Source organism: Cataglyphis hispanica, chromosome 11, assembly GCF_021464435.1.
Source record: "Cataglyphis hispanica isolate Lineage 1 chromosome 11, ULB_Chis1_1.0, whole genome shotgun sequence".
Taxonomy (NCBI): Eukaryota; Metazoa; Arthropoda; class Insecta; order Hymenoptera; family Formicidae; genus Cataglyphis; species Cataglyphis hispanica.
The window spans coordinates 2743250-2753841 of record NC_065964.1 but is presented as its reverse complement, the minus strand read 5'-3'; the positions used below and the strand labels follow the sequence as shown (position 1 = coordinate 2753841).

The following is a 10592-nucleotide window of genomic DNA, read 5'->3' as shown; positions in this document are numbered from 1 at the left end:
AGAGAAGAGGAGGGAGAGGAACTGAAGAGAGGAAGAGGAAGGAGAAAGAGAGACGCGGAGATCGCGCGTCTCCTCCACCGCCTTCAAGCCTGCCTCGTGTCCGCCCGTCTGTGTGTAGCGCCGAGCGATCAGGAGGAACGGGCCAACCGGGGGCCGTCTGTCTGGCCCTTCGACACGCGGTGCGTCGACAGGCCGGCCGACGAAGACGACGACGAAGCTTAGCGAGATTGTCGTCGTGCCAAGCCGCACGTTGCCTCTCTCTCTCTCGGGGATCGCGAGAGACGAAGGAGTGCAGGATATTAGGTGAGGCAAAATACCCTCGGGGATCGTCCGCAGGACCTGTCAAGGTTGGCACGCAGGAACGTAGACGGAGAGGAGGAGGAGGAGGAGGTGGAAGAGAGGAGAGGACCCTCGAGGCCGATACGATGCGGCCCAGGGCCGCGACAACGTCAACAACAACTACCAGCGACGAGGACGACCGCGGCGTCACGCGGCTCATCTCGTCGCACCTGGTCCTGCGAATCGTCAGCGTCCTTGCCCTACTGGTGCTCGCCACCACGTGGATACCGGTCGCCGAGGCTGTGGTGAGTGCGAAATACCTTTGAGATGTATCGCGTGTCGCATGATGTTCTTGGTGAGAAATCCTTTCTTAGGCTCCCGTGGATTCCGATCGAAGCGAATGACAGTCTGTCGTTAATTAAGGATGCCGTTAATGTTCCGCGAATGCGAAAAAAAAAGTTGTAGATCAAAGGTCGATCGAGTCAGGTGGATGGTCCGTGGGACGGGCTCGATGATGATGATGATGATGATGGTGGGGTACGCGATAGAAATGTCAGTTCAATATCCGCGTGAATCGGAGGAAATTGACCGGAAATTGAGTGCGCACGTAGCATCTTATGTAAATGAATATCAATAATATTACAATGAATATCCACGCGGCAAATTCTTACGCGTCGATCGGATTACAACGTTGTTTTTGAAACTGTCAATATTGCGCTCGTAGCCCGCACGAATTCGAGAATCGTAGATTGTGATTACGTAATCAATTTGAGATACTATTCATCGCGATAATCATTTTTGCATTTACCGCAAATATTTAATATTTTTTAATTTAATGGTTTATTTATAGGATATGACGTTTTATTGTTTTGAATATTTTTTCTGAAAAATAATTAATTTCTTGGTATGATGCATAAAATTTTATTTAAATTAGTTATTTTGATTATTTTCTGCATTTTATCCCGCCATATTGGAATCGCCATTTTGGATTTTAGGATACTGATACCAAAGTCAACAACACTTTAAAACCCTTTAAACATCAAGTTTGGTAAAAATTATGAAAAAATTATTTTTATATTTCTGATTCAATTTTTTTTTAGCGTCTTATTACTTTTCTTAAGAAAGTATTATATCCTGCTTAATTATTTTGATAAATCAGATTATTAAATAACAATTAACACACAGTTGTTATTTATATTATTATTTATATTCCATCATTTTCTTTCTTCTAATTCAACCATCTCGCAAAATGATTTATAAGCGTAAGAATCAGCTGTCAGTATCATGCATTCAGAGAAGATGATAAATTTCTGTAGAAATATCACTTGTATACAGAAACAAACATTTATTTTATCAAGTGCCTATTTGTGGTAGAGCATAAAAACGCATGTAACGTCAAAACCACAATCGCTTCATTTACTTTTAACTTTGATCGATTCTCTCTTTCTTTCTTCAGTAGATAGACGATTACATGACTTAACACTAAAACAATAATTTTTATTTTTTTATTACCAACAGAAATAATTTAATTTTTTTTAATGATGTCAACTAGCAGATAATTTGTATTTTTTTATTTTGTATAATTATAATATAATATATTGATACGAGATTTAAAAATTTTTGCGCTTTCTTTTAAAATGTTATGAATTTTCTAGAATATATATTATAAAATATTATTTTACAAAGTAATTTTAATTTTAATTTTATATCCATATTACTAAATTTAATTATCATTTATTATTATTTATTAAATTAATTTAATGATCATTTATTAAATTTATTTAATTTAATTATCATTTATTAAATTTTATATCCATCACATATTGAATTTTATTAATTTATGTTTTATATATATATATATATATATATATATATATATATATAAAATTTAATATTATAAATTATAAAATATATTAAAATAATTATATATACTAAAATAATTTGATAATCAAAGTATTAATCACACACACACCTACACGTATACACATACACAAAACTCGATGATAAAATCTTTGTTTATATATTTAAGCACGCGATCATTTTTTTTATTTATAGTATCAAATTTTTCACTGACTGCAAATATATTTTCTTGTTATTTTCCCTCATTCATAAAATGGGACATTATTGTAATCTATCATCAACTCTCGGCCGTTAGTTTTGGTGTTAACGAATGTAGGTGTGTATTGCTAAGCTGACGGATGACTATGACATACCAGCGAAATAGTCTAATATCGTGCCATATCTGGGACAACTTCTGTCGCTCTTAGGTAAGCTCTATGGAGCCTAATTCCAGCCTTTCAAACAATGCGTGGGAATATCAGATGAGCGCTTCAAATGCCGATATCATTAATATGTTTTTATCTCGGGATATATACAAATATTCGTTAGAATAAAATAGAAATTAGGAAAGATACACACATGATTACATATTGTTGTATAAAAAATGTATGCCATTTTGTAATCTTAACAAAGTATCGAAGAGATGGTTGTTACTTTCTATTCTAATGCATCATTATACACTTGGTACATATTGTACGTGCTTATTAGGGCGAGAAAGATGACAATCGAATTTCTTTTATCTTTAATATCTTGAGACGTTATTGGATGGCATTGTGTCATTGACAAATGATTTGAAACGTAGTTCATATGTAACTAATATATCAAAAATTTATATTACAAAAAAATTATTTTACTATTAATATAAATTTTATCTTTTTCAATTTTATTAATAAAAATTTGCAATTTTAATAAATATTTTATCACGTTGAATTAATAAAAAATATATCTTTATTTATAATATATTTAAATAATACATATACTTTAAGACACAGAAAAATTAGTGTCAATATTTTAAAACATATAATTTGCAATGAAATAAAATGCAACTATAATCTTGTTTTATATTATAAAATAAATATTTATCTATGTAAAAGATATGCCCAGAAAAAAATTGATCCGTGATTCGAATCGAAACAAATCAATTTCACGAAACTCCGCGGGCGGTAGATGACGAATGCAGCGTGATTCCGCCCTACGAATTACAACGTGCATTTAACTAGTACAAAATTTCGTGATGTACATAAACCGGTTCGTGTATAGCGATCGGAGAGAAGATCGAGCGATGTGTAACGGATGATTAAATCGGGCGTGAAGCCGATAGTAATGCAAGAGAGCCGCGTGGAGAGCGTTCATCAGCATGACTTTGAGAGCATCGTGTAATCCGAGATGCTGAAATTGCGGCTATTTGACATAATCTCGTTGCAAAACGAGACATTACGGTATCTCGGTTAATCGATCACGAGGCATGTACTTGCACGCTAAATCGCAGGGTAACGCTTTTCAATTCAGTCTGCGCAAATTCGTGTAATTGACGCGTATAATTAACATCTTTCTAGCAATAAAACTTGAAGCACGAAAGAATTAAGTATGTAATTAAAATTCATGAACGTGTAGGTATTATTAATAGATTTTTATGGGGGAGAAAAAATATTTTTTTTTAAGGAAATTGATGTGCTTTTTATTACACACTAGTAATATGAAAAAAATATATATACATTATTTATAATACAAAGATAATAATTTATTCAAATTTGATCTGCAGCCGCAGACAATATTTCTCTTCTCGTAATACATTTTTATATATTATATAATAAATAAAAATATATTTTTTTTTATATTTGGTAACACCCTATATATAATTTATACAAAAAGGAGATTTTTTGCCATTTTACTTGGACAATATCGTTGAAGTCACCCGGTAGACAAGTACGTGGGCGATTTCGACGCCCGAGCAGAGGACGCATTCGTTGCGGAATACATGAAAGAAAATATTCGGCACAAAAGGGGGGAAGGAGGGTGGGGGGCGAAACGCCAATGCCCGGTAGTTAGAGGGATCGCATTTTTATGTGCCTTCTAATCCCCTCGGACGGGTCACTCGCCATTATATGCCAAAGTCATTCAGAATCGTGAGAATTCGCTCTTAGCGAGAGAGCTGGATCGTCCCCCCGACAGATCCAACTATATCACGAAGAAATTTTACGCGGACTGAGAAACATACCGTGTAACTTTTAGAGATCATTACATTTTTTTTTTAAATAATTTCTACTGCTAAATAATTCGCTACAGAATTCTTTTATCGAATAAAAATAATGAAACTATATACATATACATCTAAACACATATACAGAGACATCCGGTATGAATTACGCCCACGCGAATTACCCAATATTTATTCGTTTTTTAAACTTTGAACGATCTTCCGTATGGAAATGTAGTAATAATATACGATATTATATCTTAATCTAACACCTCCGAACTGTAGCTAGTAACAGTTATTTGTTTTTCGAGACGACGTAAGGAGTTCGATTGAAAAGATTTGCTTGCGTAGGTTTTTATTACCAAATTATTCAGCGAAGATAAATGTTGCACATCGCCATTCTTTGTTTAAGCCCTTTCTCTTTCTTGATATTCATGGAATTATTGAAATTTATTTTACGACCCGAGAAAAAAATGAAGTTGCAACATTATGTTAATATTAAAAATTGAGGAAAGATCGAAAAAACAGGCATTGAAAAAGATTTAGGTGCTTTTGATAACAAAAAAAAAAAATAAATAAATAAATAAAACATATATATATATCTTAATTTAAAAAATTAAGCTGAGATAACTGAGATAAAAAAAGAATTGCGTAATTTTGTTTAACAATGATAAAGATATTTTTGTAACTGAAAATATTATGAAATAATTCACCGAAATGGATCGCAATATGTAGGTTGGCGAAGAACTGTTAGGAAAAGAGTCTGAGCTGTGTTGTCGCGATAACGATAAAGCTTTCCTGTTGTCTTCCAAAAAAGATAATCATTGCGGGATGATGCCCGACTCGCTCGTTTCGCAGACAAAGTATGACCGAGCATCAGGCCATCTAATATCTGTCCGTCATATATGTATATGCATGTATATGTTATTGTGTATGGGTTCCCTTATAAATAGTCCCTTATAAATTGGGGTCAACAACCGGAAGAGTTTTACAATGGAACGATTTATATATTTCGAAAGAGAGAGAGAGAGAGAAATATTCAACATATATTTTATCACTTAAATTTATCACCGAAAATTTTCGGAATAATAATTAAATAATTAAATCTTTGTAATGTTGTTAATATTATTTCTTGAAGTCAAATTTTTTTATAAATTTTTTTATATTTGTTTATAATTCATATTTTTTTATTTTTCATAAATTTGCTGATATTCTACGATATTTGGCTGCCCATAATAGATAGTTAATAAAGAACGAAATGTTAACGAGAAGAGCGAATTTAATCGATAAGAGGAGAAGGTCTCGCGGTCTGCTTCTTGTATCATAAACTTACACCCACCCGCGCCGTGAGATTCGATATTTCGAAATATAATATATCGCTACGCGTGGTTTCCCGAAATATGTTCATTCAAACCCTCACAGCCGCGTAATATGTAAAACACTTCCACCTACGCGCTTACCGCGGAAGTCGAACGGAAGATACGGGAATCTACTTTAGGATTTCACAGCTCTATTCTTTTCACAAGGATAATTTTACCACACACACACACACACACACACACAGAGAATAATTTAAAGCACAATTCATTGCAGAGAGCATTTTTGCTGAAACTTTAAATTCTTGTCTTTTAAACGGCAAAGTTATATATTCACAATTCTAATTTTCTTTATTAGATAATGATGCATTTTTAACATTCCACTGAATGACATCACGTTTTCCGTGCAATTGACCTAAACACGCCGTTCACACATCGCTATTAACCTTCCGCTTTGTGATGATATCTGATAGTATAATATGACAATGCGATGACGCAGTCAGATACTTAATAGCAACTATTTTGTATTTGAAAGTAAACCTCTCGATGCACTTATCTAAGCGAGATGATATAATATGGAATGCGTCATCTCGTGAAGAAAGGAAAAGTCATTAACGGTCGACGACACATTCGGCGCCCAATTAAAATGTGACATTAATCAACCGCAAAGCAGTCTAAGAATATGTACTTTGAAATGCCAATTATTAATTACATTAATCTAAATATAAGTTAGTTGGAAAGAAATTAATAATAAATTAATTTTAAAAATTAATTGATTTTTTTCAAAAATTCTTTTGAAATAAATTAATAACAAATTAATTATTTTTTTTTTAAATAGTATATATTATTTTAAATAAAAATATTTTTATAGCTAATAATATTATATTACTTTAAATAAAAATATTTTTATAGCTATATAAAATTTGATTTAAGCTTTATTTACTTATAGCTATATAACTTTTATTACTTGAATGTGTTATATTGCGTATTATTAATGCAATTACATTGACTTTAAACAAGTGACGTCATGCTTCAAATTAATTTATTGGGAGTCCACAATATAGTCGTTATTGACTAGCTCGTTGCTTTTACAACGACGATTCACACAAAGCTTGGCTCGCACACAATGATAAATTATACAGATTATTTCAGCTTTATGAAAGACTTTTATTAATTTTCGCATGTGGATTATAATCACGTGGAAAATTTCTAACGCAAAAGAAGGAAGTCGGAGATGATGATTTTCAGTTATAATCGCGCTCGCAGACTTATGTATGCAGTACTGTATGTAGTCACGTATATAATTTATTTAAAGAAACAGTCTCATCGATAAGCGCGAAATAGAAAGCAGATAAACGGTTCACAATTATCAATGACACGTTTGTCTTTAATAGCTGAAAACTGAGATCATCGCAACGCCCACATCATCGACTAATGTCACGCATGTACAATAATGCACGCACTTAAAATTGCATAGACTCGTATTTACGACTGTTTATGTGTGGATAATTACAACTCTTCTGGAATTAACAGCGTTAGAGCTACATTCAATTTTTTACCAGTGGTTTTCTATTTATTTTCTTTTCCTTTCTTTAATTATTTGATTTGGTTATTTATTATTAGTTCCATAGAAAGTTGTATTTTCAGATTCATATAACGAAAAATTGATTTTTACGCGAGATAAACGTGAAGTAAAAATAGTATTCCAATCTGTCACTTGATTAATAAATTAAATTTAACTTATTAAATATAGCTGAACTATATTAAAGTTTAACTTGTCGGAATTAATCGTGAAACTCAGGAGTGTTAACGATAACGTGTGCTTTCCATGTTATTTTACGATTCCGGCTGAATCGTAAAATTTGCTTGTACGACTATTTTTGTCGAAATACGAATCGCTCGAAAGTTCTGGCTATTTTTAGAGTCGCATCGAACGAGCGGAGTTAATGTGTTCACATGATTGCAACCGAGAATAACGGGATTTAGGAAGGGAAGGGGAGGGGCAAGGGTGGATTATCTAACGATAAAATACAAATTAACCTGGCACAGCTATTATTGTCTCGTCAATTTAGTGACAATGTAGGCGCGATGATTGTCAATGACATCACACGCTGCTGTCACTTGTGACGCGCGTAATCCATTATTGAAAGTGATCGCATTTATTCCAATACGTTACTATTTATTTTTCCCTACAAAGCTAATAAAAAGTTTTCATTAATGCTTGGTAAAAATACACGATTTATTTAAAAGCTTTAAAAAAATTCATCTTACTAAATAAATTATATCATGCTTAAATTTTTTAAATTTTTAATTGTATTTAGGATATATTGATTTTTTTAAATATAATGTACGACATTTCTTTTGAGAATATATAATTTTTTACATAATTTTATAGAATAGATAATTTTTATTTTATTATGTCTTTTTGTCAAACCCTTTTTATTTTTTCTTTGAATATTAAATAAACGTCAATGAAACTGCTCAATAATTGATTATGATTTAAAGGAGACTGGATTAAATTTTTTTTTTTTTTTTTTGTGTGTGGTTGATTCTTTCACGCATGACATATCCCATATGTGACAAGCTTTAAGACGAAAGCAGGAAAAGCGGTCAATAGTAGCTACTGACATGTTCATGTTAATGGTTTTGGAGTATGATGTCATATGTACAAGCAGATGACTGTCTATACATATCGCAAACCGCAGGCGTAGAATATTGTTCTCAAGGCGACTGCAAACATTAATTTGCATCGCGTAGTGCGCGACAGTGGTCTTTATTATGAATAATAATAGTATAAACAGATATGTAAATACATCAAAGTAACTCGCAATTAATATCGGCTCAAATTTGTTATTTTTAAAAATAACTGCGATGTGATTTTGATTTCAAAAGCGATAGAAATCGCGGTATCACGGCATTACCAAATCGTTTCTATATTTTGGCTTTTTCTATTTTATATATATATTTTTTTTATTATTTATATATACATATATATATAAATTCTATATAAATTATATATTATTTTATTATATATTATTTTTATTATATTTTATATATTATAATTATATATTTTATATATATATATATATATATATATATATATATATATATTATAAATTATTTTTATTATATATTATTTATATTTATAAAATAATAATTATTAATTATTTAATATTAATTAATTATTAAAAAATAATTGAATAATAAACTATTAAAAAATAATTCATCGTTTTCTATATATTTCTGGACTCTTTTGAAAGTTTCTGTGGGATTCTGGATTTGGAAATCTCTCTGCGACACGCCAGGTAGACGTATCTCTTTGCGCGTCAATGTGAGCGAGTATATCCCGTGAATGATACCTCTCTAAGATTACCGATTGGAAGGCGTGAATGAGAGACCTCGGCCGATTCGATGAATGATGGTTCAATTAATTATACGTGTTATGATTTGCAGCGCGCTGCTTTGCAGCTGCAGTGCCGACAGCCTTCGCGAAATTCTGTCCCCCGGCTTTATTACGTCAGCTTAATTTCTAGTACTTGATTTATTTATCGTTCGTCCGAATAATAAATCCTAATTGCATGACGTAACGATGCATAAATTCGTAACGGTCGCTCGTAAAAGGAGAAGACGCGCGCGACAAGAGACAAAATTGCCTTTTTGCATGTCATTAACTGGATTATGTTTCGCGCGCATATAATTTTTTGCGAATCTTCTTTCCTTCTTTCCTTTGCCATATTTTTGCATAATAAATTTTCAAGAAATAATACGCGTCTTCAGAGCGCGATCTTAATTCGCGCGTAATCTCTCGAGTTCCAATAGTCGACGCGCGTTTTGTCGTTATTTAACGTGCGTTAACTCACTCGCTGTATATATATATATATATATATATATATATATATATATATATTACACTTTTGCTGCCCGCAAACATTTACTTCACCGCGAATAAACGCGCTTCATTGCGAGCGATAAACGCGAGATAATGCAATTCCTCGAAGAGTCGTTTTGAGACGGATGCTGATGCGCGGAGCCAAGAGTACCCGAGCGATGGCTCTTTGATGGGGATTCGTGCTAGCGTGATCTCTCCCATTTTCTCCTAAATTATAAATTATAATATTACTATCAATAACGGCCGCCGATCTTGCTCGCCTTCCGCGAAATGAGGTCTCGCCGTTATCATGCCGAATGTTATCCAGGAGCACCACGTAAATTAAACGCTTCACAAGAATACGACCTTAGCTTAACGCGAGTGACCGCGTTACGAAAAATAGATACACTTGTTTGCCGATACGTTTCTCAGTATTGTCGATTATATCATAATTTTTATTAATTTGAGATATAGGATGGGCCCAAACGTTCTGGCTAGAATAAAATTTCCTATAAAATCTCAAAGTCTGGCCGGGAGTTTTGAGCCCACCCTGTATATGGAAGACAATAGACGTAAAAATAAAAAAAAATTAAGACACGCACTCTACACTTTCATGAAATAATATATGATTTTTTAAATTAATTTTTTTTAATTTTATAATTATAATTTTACGTGCATACATTTTATTTATTTATTTTTTTATTAAAACAAACATTATATTTTAATTTTTTTAATGTAGCATAAATGTGTCGCTGTTGATCTAAAGGAAATTTTAAATTTTAGAATAGCTCCGCCATCAGCTGGCAACGATAAAATCCGCGCGCGCTCGGACTTCATTAAATTCAATGATTCGCTGAATCATTTTTTTTTTCCTTCTCTTTCCCCTCCCCCTTTTCCTCTTGTACCGAGAATTCGTGGCGATCGCTGGACGTATGGGGGCCGAGGGGCGAGGAGCGCACGATTAAAGTATATAGCGGGTTATCGCGGAACAACCATAAATGGCCTATCCTCCTTCACCCTCGAGCTCCCGACTCTTATCAGCGATTGTCACGCTGAACTGTTTCATTCACGTTTGTAATAAATAACTTTGGAG

At 32.9% G+C, this 10592-nt stretch overlaps 1 protein-coding gene across 1 annotated transcript in view; it reads left to right on the top strand.

Moving 5' to 3' along the window:
* The first annotated feature begins 281 nt into the window (after positions 1–281).
* LOC126852717 (collagen alpha-1(IV) chain) overlaps positions 282–10592 on the top strand; it is a 54636-nt gene continuing 44325 nt past the window's right edge. The window contains exon 1 of the mRNA XM_050597786.1: positions 282–584. Within this exon, the coding sequence (XP_050453743.1) occupies positions 426–584 (159 nt within the window). The 5' untranslated portion in view covers positions 282–425. The remainder of the gene's footprint in view (positions 585–10592) is intronic.